This window comes from Mya arenaria, chromosome 4, assembly GCF_026914265.1.
Source record: "Mya arenaria isolate MELC-2E11 chromosome 4, ASM2691426v1".
NCBI classification, from domain to species: domain Eukaryota; kingdom Metazoa; phylum Mollusca; class Bivalvia; order Myida; family Myidae; genus Mya; species Mya arenaria.
The window spans coordinates 44,439,032-44,459,612 of NC_069125.1; the positions used below are offsets into that span (position 1 = coordinate 44,439,032).

The 20,581-nt window shown below is 44.0% G+C and overlaps 1 protein-coding gene across 1 annotated transcript; it reads right to left on the bottom strand.

The window, feature by feature from the left end:
* Window positions 1–285: 285 nt before the first annotated feature.
* Window positions 286–19,913, bottom strand: LOC128231437 (von Willebrand factor A domain-containing protein 2-like). The gene is made up of 14 exons (XM_052944261.1): window positions 19,762–19,913; window positions 18,675–18,912; window positions 17,575–17,696; window positions 17,175–17,378; window positions 16,812–16,910; window positions 6,444–6,557; window positions 4,908–5,018; window positions 4,337–4,453; window positions 3,997–4,110; window positions 3,431–3,674; window positions 2,677–2,748; window positions 1,969–2,093; window positions 1,638–1,781; window positions 286–993 (listed from the first exon to the last, which is right to left on the bottom strand). Exons 1-14 carry the CDS (start codon window positions 19,823–19,825, stop codon window positions 368–370), a joined length of 2,394 nt encoding a protein of 797 aa, XP_052800221.1. The 5' UTR covers window positions 19,826–19,913; the 3' UTR covers window positions 286–367.
* Between the last annotated feature and the right edge of the window lie 668 nt (window positions 19,914–20,581).

Here is a 20,581-nt window from a genome sequence, read left to right on the forward strand (position 1 = left end):
TAACAGTTAAAGCCTGCTGCAAAAAGTTATTTTTACATCATCAATTGCAAAAACTGTTGTTAGAATTGTATGCATAATTCCATGGATATAGTTTATACATTATGTATATGTCGAGTAAGGTGTTAATACATGTGTGACTGTCCTACTTACTCAGTTCATTAATTAAAATGAGATTTCTTGTTAACATTTAGGTCCAAATTGATGTAGTTAGGGATTGATGAGTTAAATTGATTTATTATATTCATGTTTATTTATGTTTTCGAATTACTTTTAATATGTACCATTTGAAATGACATATATATATATGTGTATATATAACATATGTAATGTCACAAATATACAATACAACCATCAAAATCATTGTTTTTCAAAAGTTATTCGAAAGTTCGCATGAGCTATAGAAAATCTCTGTGGCAATCACGTCCAAAGTATTGTATTGCTCCCCAGAACGAGATACAAAAACGTAGGCCGGGTCGCTAACTAGGCCTTGAAAAGACCCGACTTCAAATTGTTCACCAACACCGACCACCAACACTAGCCTGCCTGACACTTTCAGTCTGGCAAGGGTCGGTTCGGGCACTATAGGGACGTGATCACCATTCGTGAACAGGATAATTGTCTGTCGTGCTTCATCTTTACTTTCACTAAATATCCCTTGTTCTATCTTCTGAAGTGCTTTATCTAGAGTGTTTATGTTTGAGGTACCACAAGACCCACTACTTCCTGTGTCACATGAACGAGTCACTGTTAACATTTGTATGTAGCGGACCAAGGTGTCAGTGGTCGCCGTGTCTGTCAGATTACGGTGGATTTGGACGCTTTCATCATCATACGAGACCAAAGCGAGACGGACTGTAACGTTGTAGCTTTTATCTAGCGTTTCTGTCAGTACGTACGTCAGTGCATCTACTGCTTGGCTGAAGTCTAGGTCACTGATTCCTGACCTCATATCCAGTAGAAATGTAACATCACTTGATGTGTTCCAAAAACACTCTGAAAGTAAAACATGACATGCGAGTATCTAATGACATTGAGAGCAAGTATATAGACAGGGATTACTACAAATCATATCCAGTGGGAATATACGATACAATATTGCCTAATGCGAGACAATTTGTCCAGAATTAATCAGATGCCATTAATCAACCTTTTGTAAACAATCATTTGGGGCCAAGCGAAGATTAGACGTTACACTTCAATTTGGCCAGACTTAAGATAAAATGGAGTAATTTGGCGTATTATATGCATATTTGTTTTACTTTATTGCCAAATGTATTACTTGGGCACTTTGAGATTAGGAGGGGTAAACTGTACTTCTTAGCATGCGATAGCGTTGATCAGATAAAATGTGAATATTTTTGCTAACGAAATACTATTCCCTGCCAAGGAGGATCTGCCGATGTGCTGAATCTTAGCCATTGAATAGTTACCAACAAGTCTAAGCTTAATGTCAAATCAATTTTTCGGACAAGGTGTTAATACTTAGTTTAGGATAATACTGCCTTCGCAACTAACGTGTTCCAATGATGAAACATTTAAAGCCTTAGTAACTCTCGAATTGTATCGCCGGAGAAAAAATAAGCAATAGCGTTAACTATTTTAACAAAAATTTAAAACATAAGTCGTCTACGCCTTACCGTCGCATGTGAGGGCGACCAGTTGCTGTATGACTGTATAGAGGGCGTTAAAGTTGTGCACGGAGAACACGTACTCGGGAGCCCTCTCGTCCCCCGGGGAGGCCACGCCCAGCAACTCATTATGGGAAACTTCCGTGCCGATACCTGAAAAATTATAATTGTTATGAAAAAAAATACACAAATGCATCCGCTATGACACATGAAATCATATTGTGGTACTGCATGTACAAAAGACGCGTGAAAAGGGTTGTGTACCTTGTGTGATTCGACAGTGTGTGTGGGCGACGGTGTGTGTTTGCGTGCGTGATATGATAAATATCTCCAAGCTTACCTATAGCCAGAATCTTTGTGACATATTTTCTGAGTTCTGTCGCGGCATCCAGAGTGCGCTGACGATCAATGGACATGCCGTCGGTTAGGAGGAACACGTACCGCTTCGCAGTGTTCTCAAACAGCCTAGGAAAGTCAAGTCGATCCTCTTGTATATTGAGAGATGTCATTTACTTATGAACAACATACACCTTAACAAACAAAAGCTTGTAATAGCTATATATACCAAATACGCTTCACACTAATGTTACTCAGCTATTTGGTCAATGCTTTACACGTCTCCTTTTTAGAGGTTCATTGCTGTTCGTATCAAACAAAGATATCAAATTATATGTTCATTTATATTTAGAAAGGTGGGTCTGAATTGTTGCGGTCGATTGCAGCCATTTGGTTTCGTGCAAAAAGGTGCCAAACATAAAAGTCGAGTTTTCTATCTTTCATCTTCCACGTAAACAGGGTGAACATGTGTCAAAATGCAACTTTGTCCTGTTTTCGGGTTTACGTGGTGAAAAGGCGAAAACAAGCCAAATAAAAGGCGAAAACCAGACAAAAGTTCAATCGCCAAAGAGAAACGTTGTCAATTGGTGCAGATTTATGGTCATTTTAGCATGTAAAAAGGGCGACAATAGGTGAAACGGCGTTTTCGCATGGATGGTTATTTTTCAGGAAAAAACAACAAACAACATCGGAATGGCTGCTAAGTAAATACCGCTTCGGCGATATGTCCTTGACATGCTGGGTGACCATCTCCAACCCAAGATGTGTAAGCGTCCCACCTGGTCTGAAATACGTGTAAAACAATTTGTTATACTTGTCAAACCGATACTATATGCTATTTGTAGTGGATATTAATTTTAGTTTATCAATATAGCATTTTAGGTAAATCGTGAGCTTTCGGTGTTGATATCCCACTGGAATAATTTCTAATGTTAATTTATGCTTATATGGAACTTCTTGAATTGCTATTTATTCATAAAGAATTCAAATATCAATTCACCAATCAATTGTAACCAGGCCCCCCCCCCCCCCCCTCCGAGGTCTGGGGACCAGCGGGGACTTTGACTGTCGGTCCAGCGCCAAGCACGGGTAAAATCCCCACCCTGCTGGGACAAGCTGCTGGTAAAATCCCCGCCAAATGTCCCCGTAACCCTGGGACCCTAGGTAAGGACCATTCACCGCTTTATTTGGCGCAAAGACAAAAACACCGCATTCACCCGGCACTGCGGGGCCACCTGAAATATAAAAACACGGCCCATTTCCCCAGCTATCCCCGATATACCCCCGGACCTGGGGGACGTGGTTACAATTGACTGGTGCACAACATTTTCAGTCAATTATGTCAGTGATACCTTTATCCAAGCTTTGTACGAGCTGACGTTGGATTAACACAGCAGTGCAGGCCAAAATTTCAAAACAGTGAGTGATATGAATCCGTACATGTGATAATCTAGGTTAACGCTCACCTATATGTGATGTTACTGACGGCCTCCTTCAGTGTGACATTGTCGCCGTAGTCAGTGAGGCTAATCTCCAGGTGCGCCTCAAACGAGAATGTGACCACGCCCACCCTGAAGTTCTTCTCGTCGACGACCACGTGGTCGACGAACCGATTGATGAATGTAAGCTGTTTTTGGAAGTCGTCTTCAGTCTGGCTGATCGAGGAGTCCAATAGAAATATAACGTCTGCCATGGTCGGCTGGCAGGTCGCTGATGATTGTAGAGCACAAACTATTGCTTTGTTATTGCCGAGTACCATCTCATAATACATGACACGTTCGTTTGGTACTGAATATAATTTAAAACGATCCGGCACTTCAGCTGTAGCAGTCTGACTTCACGTGTGTTCGTTTGAAATCGTCGGTCCATATTAAAAAATACGCTATTTTAATATTTTAGTTCAATTATAATATATAATAATTCGAAGCTACTATCAACTTGGAAACAATTTTTCGCCATTAACAAAACATAGATCGTTGGCACGAAATAGAACAAACTAGAATACAAATACAACTGACTGAACACAACTTACCCGTTTCACAGTACCAGCCGTAGTAGCCGACTGGGCAGAGACACTCGAAGTAGTTCACGCGGTCCTGACACGTGCCATCGTTTTGACAGGGGTCGCTCGCGCATTCGTTTATGTCTGAAACATGATAAAGCAATAGGGAACTATAAGCATAATACCGAACCCTATCGATATACTGGTGTCTTGTTTAGTGACACAAGGGTCCAAGGTTTAAAAGAGGAAAAATTGTCCAACTACCAAACGTACATAATATCACACACACTACATGCTTTCTGTTAATACAGATTTTTGATACTGCATTTAGAAGGACATTGTTGACAAAAACATTACAAAGAGACGTTACCAGTGGAACAGCGTTTGTCCATGAACCCGGGCACGCACTCACACCGGAAGTCGGCGATGAGGTCGTGACACGTTGCCCCGTTCATGCATGGCTTTTCTACAGCACATTCGTCAATTTCTGTACAAAAAAAGATTAACATGTCAGGATAAATGCAGGCGATTATGTATCAGAAGCTTGGCAAGTTATGTGCATACACGAAAGACCTGAAGCTACAATACATGTATGATTACAGAACTGCAAACGGATTACAACTCTCGTCCCTTTTGCTGTTGTTTCAGTCAATCGATAATCATAAAGTTAGAGGTATGACCCTTGTTACATGCGTGCGTATTTTAATTATTAATACGTACAATGTATACGTTAAACCATGTGAATATCTCCGACATTTACTTGACCACCAATGGACTTATATTGGCTTTAATTAGAGCTAAATCTATTTCCCCTTGCTACACTTGACGTAGCTGACGTTCGACGACCTAGAGACTACGACAATACCTAGGCTAATTTTCACTGATAACCAAACAAAAATCAAGAGAAGAATAGAAACGAAAAATCAATAAAAAATCTATACCTTCGTCACAAACAGTCCCAGTGTATCCCCTCAAGCAATTACAAGTAAACCTGTCCACCCTGTTCACGCAAGCCCCATTCACACATGGGTTACTGGCACACTCATCTATATCTGTAAACTATAATCATATAGCAACACATCCACAATACATAAAATATGTTTGTAAGCGTTCTCATAAATGCACATATGATATGAAATAAATATAATAGCTTTGTTAGCTTTCTAGTTGTCCCTGACATTCAGAGAGTGGAGCTTAAGTGGAGATATGACATCGTACATTACTGACTTCATCAACTACGGTTAATTGTCACTTCTTTAAGTGACTACAATAAAGGAGCTATTTGATCCTGATAAGTGGTCTTATGAAAAGCGTCATTGAATAATTACTGATGACGATAAAGTTGGGAGGTAGTTGGTAGTTGGGGATTCAAAAATCCAATTACCTACTGGTTGGTATTTGGTTAATCGAATATTCAATTTCCTGCTAGTTGCCAGTTGTCTTGTTTTATGGTTGAAAGGTACACAGTGTGTGTATACCACGTGATAAATTACGTCATATATGCTACGTCAGAAGGCATATTTTGCTTAAAATGAAGACTTAAACCAAAGATAACTTTTCTTTAAGTGCACCATATTGGATGAAATAAAGGGCATTCTAAGCCGCTTGAAGAGCCACGCCTTTGTTTTATTACCGGAGTTTGATAAGGTGATTAGTTTCACCAAACACTTCGACAAATTTGTTCCAAAATAATGTTTTGACAGTGCTCCGTCAGACGGCCGTATTGCGAAAAAGTTTGTCGAAGTGTTTTAAGAAACTAAACTCTCACTAAACTCTAGGAAAAAGACCAAAGGCGGGGCTTTGTAAGCGGCGTAGACTGCACTATGTTTTCTTTAAAATGGTGAAGAAATAGGAAAATTATCTTTGTTTAAAGTCTTCATTCGATGCAAAACATTGCCTTCCGACTTAGCATTTATGACGCAATTTATCACGTGGTATACACACACTGGTACACATGTTAAGAAAGCATCCGCCTACAGTAGTTTTATACATGCAAACATATGGATCTTCGCGATACAAACCCTGTTTTATTTAACAATTTATTTACATTCGCCAGTTGGTGATTCGAAATTGCCAGTTGGTTATTCGCGAATATCCGACGACCAACCAGTCGGAAGTTTGTGATTCAGATTTTGTCTATTAAATGGTCTAATGGTTTACAAATGAAAAAAACAACACACGCACATGTATGTGTAAGCATCTGCACAAATGTATCTTCGTGACAAATATTGGTTTAATTCACTATTGTTCGTACATACTCCAGTTGGTTATTCGAAAATTTCCAGGTGTTTTTTGTGTACTTTTAACAATCTGGCAATGTTCGAATAACCTATAACCTATTTTAATAGACATATGCCAATGGCAATGACAATGTTTGCATAACTTACTGCTTACCTAACCTCTAGTAATTGTTGCATATTTAAATCTTCAACTACCGACTTCCAACATTTGTGAATGTTAAAGGCAAGTACGAGTACCTGTATCACAGTGTCTTCCGGCATGTCCCGGATTGCACGTGCATGTGTATCCACTTCCGGTCACGTTACACGACCCATACACACTGCACGGGTTATACCCAGGAGAACAGAAATCTGAAAGCATAATTGATGGATTTAAACGACTGCAAAGAAGTTTATAGTATATAACTACGCTTTACTATGTGTCCATGCAATGTAATCTTGATCTATGCATGCATTTTATTGTATCATATGTGTGATGTTATGTGTGGAAATAAACTTGTGTTCTGTTCTGTATTTTAATGGTAAGCCAGATCGACAAAAAATCAAATTGATCACTTTTTGATAAGAAAACAGTTAAATCAACTACTATTATGCTTTTAATCTAAGTGTCAATGTTGTCGTTTTATATATTTTAATATTGCCCAAAAAACAACAAAATTTACAATCTAATAGTTTAACCTAAATGAGATTTCTGCATAGTCAATTATAATCTATTTGTAATACAGGCGAGTTTCACTAAGAATGATTCAGACATATTGGATATCTTTTAAATTATTTGGTTATGTTGAGAAACACAAAATAAGTCGCAGATTTTTAAAAGTATAATGCAGTAAACATACTATTATCACAACCATGGCCTGTAAAAAATTACTTACCCTATGCATTTTGACACCGCATATACACAGCCCAAGTCCGTCAATGGCGGCGGGCATTTACATACCATATACACACCCCAAGCCCGTGAAGGGCGGCGGACATTGACATACCATATACACAGGCCAAGCCTGTGAAGGGCGGCGGACATTGACATACCATATACACAGCCCAAGCCTGTGAAGGGCGACGGACATTGACATACCATTTACACAGGCCAAACCCGTGAAAGGCGACGGACATTGACATACCATATATACAGGCCAAGCACGTGAAGGGCGGCGGTCATTACATACCATGTACACAGGCAAAGCCCGTGAAGGGCGGCGGACATTGACATACCATATACACAGCCAAAGCCTGTGAAGGGCGGCGGGCATTTAGATATCATATACACACCCCAAGCTCGTGAAGGGCGGCGGACATTGACATACCATATACACAGGCCAAGCATGTGAAGGGCGGCGGACATTGACATACCATATACACAGCCCAAGCCTGTGAAGGGCGGCGGACATTGACATACCATATACACAGCCCAAGACTGTGAAGGGCGGCGGACATTGACATACCATATACACAGGCCAAACCCGTGAAAGGCGACGGACATTGACATACCATATATACAGGCCAAGCACGTGAAGGGCGGCGGTCATTACATACCATATACACAGCCAAAGCCTGTGAAGGGCGGCGGGCATTTACATACCATATACACAGCCCAAGCCCGTAATGAGCGGCGGACATTGACATACCATATACACAGGCCAAGCCTGTGAAGGGCGGCGGGCATTAATATACCATTCACACAGCCCAAGCCTATGAAGGGCGGCGGACATTGACATACCATATACACAGGCCAAACCCGTGAAAGGCGACGGACATTGACATACCATATATACAGGCCAAGCACGTGAAGGGCGGCGGTCATTACATACCATATACACAGGCAAAGCCTGTGAAGGGCGGCGGATATTGACATACCATATACACACCCCAAGCCCGTGAAGGACGGCGGACATTGACATACCATTTACACAGGCCAAACCCGTGAAAGGCGACGGACATTGACATACCATATATACAGGCGAAGCACGTGAAGGGCGGCGGTCATTACATACCATATACACAGGCAAAGCCCGTGAAGGGCGGCGGACATTGACATACCATATACACAGGCAAAACCTATGAAGGGTGACGGACATTAGCATACCATATACACAGGCCAAAGCCCGAGAAGGGCGGCGGACATTGACATACCATATACACAGGCCAAGCCTGTGAAGGGCGGCCGGCATTAAATACCATATACACAGGCAAAGCCTGTGAAGGGCTGCGGACATTGACATACCATATACACAGGCCAAGCCTGTGAAGGGCGGCCGGCATTAGCATACCATATACACAGGCAAAGCCTGTGAAGGGCGGCGGGCATTTACATACCTTATACACAGCCCAAGCATGTGAAGGGCGGCGGGCATTGATATACCATATACACAGGCCAAACCCGTGAAGGGCGGCGGGCATTTACAGTCCATTTACACAGCCAAAGCACGTGAAGGGCGGCGGGCATTAACATACCATATACACCGCCCAAGCCCGTGAAGGGCGGCGGGCATTTACCTACCATATACACAGGCCAAACCCGTGAAATGAGGCGGACATTGACATACCATATACACAGTCCAAGCCTGTGAAGGGCGGCGGGCATTTACATACCATATACACATCTAAAGCCCGTGAAGGGCGGCGAACATTGACATACAATATACAAAGTCCAAACCCGTGAATGGCGGCGGACATTAACATACCATATACACAGACCAAACCCGTGAAAGGCAGCGGACATTGACATACCATATATACACAGCCAAAGCCCGTAAATGGTTGCGGATATTAACACACCATATACACAGTCCAAGCCTGTGAAAGGCGGCGGGCATTAACATACCATATGTACAGCCTAAGTCTGTGAAGGGCGGCGGGCATTTACATACCATATACACACCCCAAGCCCGTGAAGGGCGGCGGACATTTACATACCATATACACAGGCAAAGCCTGTGAAGGGCGGCGGGCATTAACACACCATATACACAGCCAAAGCCCGTGAAGGGCGGCGGGCATTAACATACCATATTCACAGGCCAAGCCAATGAAGGGCGGCGGGCATTTACATACCATATACCAAGCCCAAGCCCGAAAAGGGCGGCGGGCATTAACATACCATATACACAGCCCAAGCCCGTGAAGGGCGGCGGGCATTAACATACCATATACACAGCCCAAGCCCGTGAACAGCGGCGGACATTAACATACCATATACACAGCCAAAGCCAGTAAATGGTTGCGGATATTAACATACCATATACACAGCCCAAGCCTGTGAAGGGCGGCGGGCTTTTACACACCATATACACAGCCCGAGCCCGTTAAGGGCGGCGGACATTAACATACCGTATACAGTCCAAGCCTGTGAATGGCGGCGGGCATTAACATACCATATAACCAGCCCAAGCTCGTGAAGGACGGCGGGCATTAACATACCATATACACAGCCCATGCCCGTGAAGGGCGGCGGGCATTAACATACCATATACACAGGCCAAGCCTGTGAAGGGCGGCGGGCATTTACATACCATATACACAGCCCAAAGCCCGTGAAGGGCGGCGGACATTTACATACCATATACAAAGGCCAAGCCCGTGAAGGGCTGCGGGCATTTACATACTATATACACAGGCAAAGCTCGTGAAGGGTGGCAGGCATTTACCTATCATATACACAGGCAAAGCCTGTGAAGTGCGGCGGGCATTTACATACCATATACACAGGCAAAGCCAGTGAAGGTCGGGCGGGCATTTACATACCATATACACAGGCCAAGCCTGTAAATGGTTGCGGATATTAACATTCCATATACACAGGCCAAGCCAGTGGAGGGTGGCGGGCATTGACATACCATATATACAGGCAAAGCCCGAGAAGGGCGGCTGGCATTTACATGCCATATACACAGTCGAAGCCCGTAAATGGTTGCGGATATTAACACACCATATAGACAGGCCAAGCCTGTGAAGGGCGGCGGGCATTTACATACCATATACAAACCCCAAGCCCGTAATGAACGGCGGACATTGACATACCATATACACAGGCCAAGCCTGTGAAGGGCGGCGGGCATTAATATACCATTCACACAGCCCAAGCCTATGAAGGGCGGCGGACATTGACATACCATATACACAGGCCAAACCCGTGAAAGGCGACGGACATTGACATACCATATATACAGGCCAAGCACGTGGAGGGCGGCGGTCATTACATACTATATACACAGGCAAAGCCTGTGAAGGGCGGCGGATATTGACATACCATATACACACCCCAAGCCCGTGAAGGACGGCGGACATTGACATACTATTTACACAGGCCAAACCCGTGAAAGGCGACGGACATTGACATACCATATATACAGGCGAAGCACGTGAAGGGCGGCGGTCATTACATACCATATACACAGGCAAAGCCCGTGAAGGGCGGCGGACATTGACATACCATATACACAGGCAAAACCTTTGAAGGGCGACGGACATTAGCATACCATATACACAGGCCAAAGCCCGAGAAGGGCGGCGGACATTGACATACCATATACACAGGCCAAGCCTGTGAAGGGCGGCCGGCATTAACATACCATATACACAGGCAAAGCCTGTGAATGGCTGCGGACATTGACATACCATATACACAGGCCAAGCCTGTGAAGGGCGGCCGGCATTAGCATACCATATACACAGGCAAAGCCTGTGAAGGGCGGCGGGCATTTACACACCTTATACACAGCCCAAGCATGTGAAGGGCGGCGGGCATTGATATACCATATACACAGGCCAAGCCCGTGAAGGGCGGCGGGCATTTACAGTCCATTTACACAGCCAAAGCACGTGAAGGGCGGCGGGCATTAACATACCATATACACCGCCCAAGCCCGTGAAGGGCGACGGGCATTTACCTACCATATACACAGGCCAAACCCGTGAAATGAGGCGGACATTGACATACAATATACACAGTCCAAGCCTGTGAAGGGCGGTGGGCATTTACATACCATATACACATCCAAAGCCCGTGAAGGGCGGCGAACATTGACATACAATATACAAAGTCCAAACCCGTGAATGGCGGCGGACATTAACATACCATATACACAGACCAAACCCGTGAAAGGCAGCGGACATTGACATACCATATATACACAGCCAAAGCCCGTAAATGGTTGCGGATATTAACACACCATATACACAGTCCAAGCCTGTGAAAGGCGGCGGGCATTAACATACCATATGTACAGCCTAAGTCTGTGAAGGGCGGCGGGCATTTACATACCATATACACACCCCAAGCCCGTGAAGGGCGGCGGACATTTACATACCATATACACAGGCAAAGCCTGTGAAGGGCGGCGGGCATTAACACACCATATACACAGCCAAAGCCCGTGAAGGGCGGCGGGCATTAACATACCATATTCACAGGCCAAGCCAATGAAGGGCGGCGGGCATTTACATACCATATACCCAGCCCAAGCCCGTAAAGGGCGGCGGGCATTAACACACCATATACACAGCCCAAGCCCGTGAAGGGCGGCGGGCATTAACATACCATATACACAGCCCAAGCCCGTGAACAGCGGCGGACATTAACATACCATATACACAGCCAAAGCCAGTAAATGGTTGCGGATATTAACATACCATATACACAGCCCAAGACTGTGAAGGGCGGCGGGCTTTTACACACCATATACACAGCCCGAGCCCGTTAAGGGCGGCGGACATTAACATACCGTATACAGTCCAAGCCTGTGAATGGCGGTGGGCATTAACATACCATATAACCAGCCCAAGCTCGTGAAGGACGGCGGGCATTAACATACCATATACACAGCCCATGCCCGTGAAGGGCGGCGGGCATTAACATACCATATACACAGGCCAAGCCTGTGAAGGGCGGCGGGCATTTACATACCATATACACAGCCCAAAGCCCGTGAAGGGCGGCGGACATTTACATACCATATACAAAGGCCAAGCCCGTGAAGGGCTGCGGGCATTTACATACTATATACACAGGCAAAGCTCGTGAAGGGTGGCAGGCATTTACCTATCATATACACAGGCAAAGCCTGTGAAGTGCGGCGGGCATTTACATACCATATACACAGGCAAAGCCAGTGAAGGTCGGGCGGGCATTTACATACCATATACACAGGCCAAGCCTGTAAATGGTTGCGGATATTAACATTCCATATACACAGGCCAAGCCAGTGGAGGGTGGCGGGCATTGACATACCATATATACAGGCCAAGCCCGAGAAGGGCGGCTGGCATTTACATGCCATATACACAGTCGAAGCCCGTAAATGGTTGCGGATATTAACACACCATATAGACAGGCCAAGCCTGTGAAGGGCGGCGGGCATTTACATACCATATACACAGCCAAAGCCTGTAAATGGTTGCGGATATTAACATACCATATACACAGGCCAAAGCCCGAGAAGGGCGGCGGACATTGACATACCATATACACAGGCCAAGCCTGTGAAGGGCGGCCGGCATTAACATACCATATACACAGGCAAAGCCTGTGAAGGGCTGCGGACATTGACATACCATATACACAGGCCAAGCCTGTGAAGGGCGGCCGGCATTAGCATACCATATACACAGGCAAAGCCTGTGAAGGGCGGCGGGCATTTACATACCTTATACACAGCCCAAGCATGTGAAGGGCGGCGGGCATTGATATACCATATACACAGGCCAAGCCCGTGAAAGGCGGCGGGCATTTACATACCATATACACAGCCCAAAGCCCGTGAAGGGCGGCGGGCATTAACATACCATATACACCGCCCAAGCCCGTGAAGGGCGGCGGGCATTTTCCTACCATATACACAGGCCAAACCCGTGAAATGAGGCGGACATTGACATACCATATACACAGTCCAAGCCTGTGAAGGGCGGCGGGCATTTACATACCATATACACATTCAAAGCCCGTGAAGGGCGGCGAACATTGACATACAATATACAAAGTCCAAACCCGTGAAAGGCGGCGGACATTAACATACCATATACACAGGCCAAACCCGTGAAAGGCAGCGGACATTGACATACCATATATACACAGCCAAAGCCCGTAAATGGTTGCGGATATTAACACACCATATACACAGTCCAAGCCTGTGAAAGGCGGCGGGCATTAACATACCATATACACGGCCAAAGTCTGTGAAGGGCGGCGGGCATTTACATACCATATACACACCCCAAGCCCGTGAAGGGCGGCGGACATTTACATACCATATACACAGGCAAAGCCTGTGAAGGGCGGCGGGCATTAACACACCATATACACAGCCAAAGCCCGTGAAGGGCGGCGGGCTTTAACATACCATATTCACAGGCCAAGCCAATGAAGGGCGGCGGGCATTTACATACCATATACACAGCCCAAGCCCGTAAAGGGCGGCGGGCATTAACATACCATATACACAGCCCAAGCCCGTGAAGGGCGGCGGGCATTAACATACCATATACACAGCCCAAGCCCGTGAACAGCGGCGGACATTAACATACCGTATACACAGTCAAAGCCAGTAAATGGTTGCGGATATTAACAAACCATATACACAGCCCAAGCCTGTGAAGGGCGGCGAGCATTTACACACCATATACACAGCCCGAGCCCGTTAAGGGCGGCGGACATTAACATACCGTATACAGTCCAAGCCTGTGAATGGCGGCGGGCATTAACATACCATATAACCAGCCCAAGCTCGTGAAGGACGGCGGGCATTACCATACCATATACACAGCCCATGACCGTGAAGGGCGGCGGGCATTAACATACCATATACACAGGCCAAGCCTGTGAAGGGCGACGGGAATTTACATACCATATACACAGCCCAAAGCCCGTGAAGGGCGGCGGACATTTACATACTATATACAAAGGCCAAGCCCGTGAAGGGCTGCGGTCATTTACATACTATATACACAGGCAAAGCTCGTGAAGGGTGGCAGGCATTGACCTATCATATACACAGGCAAAGCCTGTGAAGTGCGGCGGGCATTTACATACCATATACACAGGCAAAGCCAGTGAAGGTCGGGCGGGCATTTACATACCATATACACAGGCCGAGCCTGTAAATGGTTGCGGATATTAACATTCCATATACACAGGCCAAGCCCGTGAAGGGCGGCGAACATTGACATACAATATACAAAGTCCAAACCCGTGAAAGGCGGCGGACATTAACATACCATATACACAGGCCAAACCCGTGAAAGGCAGCGGACATTGACATACCATATATACACAGCCAAAGCCTGTAAATGGTTGCGGATATTAACACACCATATACACAGTCCAAGCCTGTGAAAGGCGGCGGGCATTAACATACCATATACACGGCCAAAGTCTACGAAGGGCGGCGGGCATTTACATACCATATACACACCCCAAGCCCGTGAAGGGCGGCGGACATTTACATACCATATACACAGGCAAAGCCTGTGAAGGGCGGCGGGCATTAACACACCATATACACAGCCAAAGCCCGTGAAGGGCGGCGGGCATTAACATACCATATTCACAGGCCAAGCCAATGAAGGGCGGCGGGCATTTACATACCATATACACAGCCCAAGCCCGTAAAGGGCGGCGGGCATTAACATACCATATACACAGCCCAAGCCCGTGAAGGGCGGCGGGCATTAACATACCATATACACAGCCCAAGCCCGTGAACAGCGGCGGACATTAACATACCGTATACACAGTCAAAGCCAGTAAATGGTTGCGGATATTAACATACCATATACACAGCCCAGGCCTGTGAAGGGCGGCGAGCATTAACATACCATATACACAGCCCTAGCCCGTGAAGGGCGGCGGGCATTAACATACCATATACACAGCCCAAGCCCGTGAACAGCGGCGGACATTAACATACCATATACACAGCCAAAGCCAGTAAATGGTTGCGGATATTAACATACCATATACACAGCCCAAGCCTGTGAAGGGCGGCGGGCTTTTACACACCATATACACAGCCCGAGCCCGTTAAGGGCGGCGGACATTAACATACCGTATACAGTCCAAGCCTGTGAATGGCGGCGGGCATTAACATACCATATAACCAGCCCAAGCTCGTGAAGGACGGCGGGCATTAACATACCATATACACAGCCCATGCCCGTGAAGGGCGGCGGGCATTAACATACCATATACACAGGCCAAGCCTGTGAAGGGCGGCGGGCATTTACATACCATATACACAGCCCAAAGCCCGTGAAGGGCGGCGGACATTTACATACCATATACAAAGGCCAAGCCCGTGAAGGGCTGCGGGCATTTACATACTATATACACAGGCAAAGCTCGTGAAGGGTGGCAGGCATTGACCTATCATATACACAGGCAAAGCCTGTGAAGTGCGGCGGGCATTTACATACCATATACACAGGCAAAGCCAGTGAAGGTCGGGCGGGCATTTACATACCATATACACAGGCCAAGCCTGTAAATGGTTGCGGATATTAACATTCCATATACACAGGCCAAGCCAGTGGAGGGTGGCGGGCATTGACATACCATATATACAGGCCAAGCCCGAGAAAGGCGGCTGGCATTTACATGTCATATACACAGTCCAAGCCCGTAAATGGTTGCGGATATTAACACACCATATAGACAGGCCAAGCCTGTGAAGGGCGGCGGGCATTTACATACCATATACACAGCCCAAGCCTGTAAATGGTTGCGGATATTAACATTCCATATACACAGGCCAAGCCAGTGAAGGGCGGCGGGCATTTACATACCATGTTCACAGGCAAAGCCAGTGAGGGCGGAGTGCATTTACAAACCATATACACAGGCCAAGCATGTGAAGGGCGGTGGGCATTTACATACCTTAAACACATCCTAAGTTCGTAAAAGGTGCGACTATAGACAGACCATAAAAGCAGACCCAGCCTGTATTAGGGACCAGTCTGTGAAGGAGCGCGGACTTTAACATCCCCCAAAACAGGACAATTTGAAATTGACATTACATACACAATGCACAGGCCAATGAAGGGCGGTGGACAATGCCATACCATATAAACAACCACAGCCCTTGAAGGGCGGCGGACAATGCCATACCATATAAACAACCACAGCCCGTGAAGGGCGGCGGACAATGCCATACCATATAAACAACCACAGCCCGTGAAGGGCGGCGGACAATGCCATACCATATAAACAACCCCATCCCTTGAAGGGCGGCGGACAATGCCATACCATATAAACAACCACAGCCCGTGAAGGGCGGCGGACAATGCCATACCATATAAACAACCACAGCCCGTGAAGGGCGGCGGACAATGCCATACCATATAAACAACCACAGCCCGTGAAGGGCGGCGGACAATGCCATACCATATAAACAACCACAGCCCGTGAAGGGCGGCGGACAATGCCATACCATATAAACAACCACAGCCCGTGAAGGGCGGCGGACAATGCCATACCATATAAACAACCACAGCCCGTGAAGGGCGGCGGACAATGCCATACCATATAAACAACCCCAGCCCTTGAAGGGCGGCGGACAATGTCATACCATGTAAACATCCCCAGCCCGTGAAGGGCGGTGGACAATGCCATACCATATAAACAACCCCATCCCGTGAACGGCGGCGGACATTGACACTCTGCGCTTCCTGTAGGACATGAACCGCCATTGACACACAAACATCCACCAGTATCTGTGAAAATAGTTTGATAAATAGATTTAAGTTATTTTCCTGTGTAATAGCCTATATATAATCCCATTAAGGCAATGTTAACTGTAGAACGGTTCATATTATAAAAGTATCATCAATTGTAAAGTTGTTAGTAATCGTAAATCTTTTTAACGCCTTTTATCAGCTTAGACAAATTTTCTATAATCATGATAGTGTTTGCAAGTTTTTTATGTTTTATATCTCACATCGGAAAAGAACAAGCCTTAGCTCGCAGTGAAAACCTACTAGTGCATGTAGTTATTGCTAACAGATCCCGGAGGTTGTCAAAGGCGTCATAGTCCTTCACGGAAAAATAATAATCCTTCCCGGAAGCTATGGACTCCATTTCCTCTCGGTTTGCGCCGTCGAGTCCAGCCGTGTAGATCGTGATCTCGGCGGCCTTGAGTTCGCCCGCTGCCACCAGATTGTCATCGGATGTCTGACTATAACCTGCATTAAAAAGTAAAGATTTAAGGAACGTCAAAGTACTAGTAACTAGTAATGGTACATCGACATTATAAATAATAATCCAATGGTCGTTAATTCAAAATAAAGGCCTTCAGAGGAAATCTATTTATAAATTGTTTCAGTACTCATTGAATGTATAACTTTTTTCCTTTTTTACTTGCTTTTCTATATATGTTACCATCAGTCATAAGGATGACGACTTTTTCGGCGCCTGCACGATTTCCGCCTCCGGGTGTAAACATAGAACTTTTGGCCAGTCTTAATGCCTCCGCGGCAACATCCGTGTTAGCCCTAGGGTATCTGTGAATATACACATGAGTTCGTAACGCTGATTGCATTTTGTATATTCTGGTCCTCCAGCGCTTTGATTATTGTTGGATAATAGATCTTATTTTGTAAAAATATATTAGTGGTTGACTTTGATTATACAGTAGTTCATATAAATCATACTTTATATGAGATGCTTAAGTTTATTTGCCAGTAATACTAGAATTCATCGATTTTATTCGATATAAATACGAAAATGCAAATGATGTATAATATTCCCTAGTGTATAAGAGGTTTGTAAGAATGGAGGCACGCGCTGGAACGATATGGTACGATATATGGTGACCATCATGTTATAAATGGGAATTAGTACGATATATTGCGAGTTATATACGAGTTTTCAACGCATTTGCTAACTAGTAGTTCACATGATAAATATACTGATATGTAAGCACTGCTAGATATCTCTCCCTGCATACAATGAATATTTGGCAACGATGTTGCTCCTCGTATATGGGTGGTGTCAAGTGATAGTGACGATCTGGAACGTTACTCGCGAACACTATTGCTTTGTTTTACAGCTGTAGAAACTTTTAAAAATGTCGTAGTAAAACCGTCATTCCTCGAAACATTATACCGCGTTTAAAGAAGTGTTTTACCTGTCTTGCCTAAAATAATGTCGCAACTACACGGCAGTTGTTTTTGATGGCGAATACAGGCGATAATATAATATGACAATAGGCAACAACGTGCATGTCAACTGCACGACAATGTAGGGGCGGGTTACAAGATTTGTATGGCGGAAATATTTTAAAATTATCGTAGGCTGTTCCCCGACAATTCAATTATATACAAAAATGGGTAAACATTGAATTTTCTCTCATTTTGAACAGTTTGTTTGTACTTTTTATACAAATATATATTATGGTAAAGGAATACTCACTCAGCGCAAAAACAGACAGTAAATGATCTGAAAAGTGTGCCCCTTAGTTTGATTAAAGATAAACGTACTCAATATCGCGAAGACCATTTTTCACGCCATCAGCGGAGTTGTATTTGTTTAGGTTGAACTGGATAACGGCCGAACTTCCAAACACCATGACTCCGACCTGGGTCTTTGAGGGTCCAATATTGAATAGACTGATGAACTTTTCGATAAAAGATTTCGTTTCCTCGAATCCTTTTAGTGTCATGCTGCCTGAACCGTCTATGAGAAACACAATATCGGCCTTCTTGTCGGAGTTGCATACTGCAGGCAGAATATAATTATTATAAGTATCATGCAATGTTTTTATTTTTGCGTCTGAAGGTATACTAGTCCTTTTTAACCAATGGGTATATAAATGAAGACAGGATAAGTGAGAGCCCAATATAAATCATAGTTTACCTGGCGAAGCATTTTGAAATTTATTAGTCTCAATGACATGCAGAGAGGATTAGAACACTTCCTCCTTTCCTCACTCTTCAGCCAAACTTCATCACTGAGTTCAGTCTTCCGGAGGAAACTTTCAAGATACTTTTTGACAAAGCATGCACATTTGTTCACGATACTATCAGTCTGTACCATACCAGTACTTGTGTGTTAATATGATAAAATATTGTTCTATTTTGTTGGAAAAGTACCTCAACATACACATCTCAAACCTGCCACAATATGCTTATTTTTCGTTTTCGATAAGCGTTTAGTTTTATGACGGGTAAATACAGAGTATGCATGTCCCATACCCATACATAATTTGCATAAGTTATATATTTTTGAACCTACATTATTAATTGCATTACATGTCATGTCACTTATATAACATGTTAAATCGCTTAGAAGTGGAATTAAAGAGAATATATATCGCATCCTTTCTTTATTATTATTATTATTATTATTATTATTATTATTATTATTATTATTATTATTAAATTATTTGAATAAAAAAAACTATTGAGCTTAGCTAAAATTGGACTACTTTTGCCTTTTTAAATTCAATCGAAGAACCTTAAATCCCTTATAACAGGATTATAACACAATTAAGCCAATATACAAATATCTAGTTGAAAGCAATATTTGAATAAATTTTTTTTATTGAGCTCAGTTTAATGATCTTACTTGCGGATCGGCACATCCCGAGCAAAGAACTTAATATTAACACGAAAGGCACTTTCAGATACATAGTCTACTTCTCCTATATACAATCATCAACTCTTCCTAGTGTTCCGCGATCAAAACGGAGATGAAGTTAAAGATTGAAACTATCTACATACGTAAATGAAATACCCATAAATTCCCCGATTGATCGATTACGTTATGGATCTAGGAAGTTGAAAACAGATATATGATATATTCATGTCGTTTGACAAAAGAATAATGAACATAACAATGTCATTGAAGAGAAATTCAGTTGATAGAAATCATGATTGCATTCAACAAATTAAATAGGTTAAGCAATTGAGAGGTTTTTAAATCGCCGTTTGCTTGACTATTCGCATTCATGCCAAAAATATATCCTACCACAAAGTATTTATGAACAATATCGGCCAGTGCAGCAAAGAAGGCGACCAGTCTGAATACACAAAATGAATGCGTTATTGAAAACAGAGAATAACACTTTACATTATGGTTTACTTCTACAACTTTAATTGATTAAAGTTAATTTAATTTGCACAAATATTTCAAACGTATAAGATTGTACAATTAGTTTCGTACCGATCTATAAAAGCAAGTCAATTCACTTACGTTCTTTAGTACAACATCGATGTGATCATGATATCAGTCTGTTAAAGAGATTAATAGTAAAACTATTTATCAGCATGAAAAATGTTATCAGCATTTTTGTTGATATTGATTTATCAAATGGCAATGTATGTAAACACATTATCTTGACCCATTGGTCGATCATCTTAATTAAAGCTGTACTTTCAAAGATATA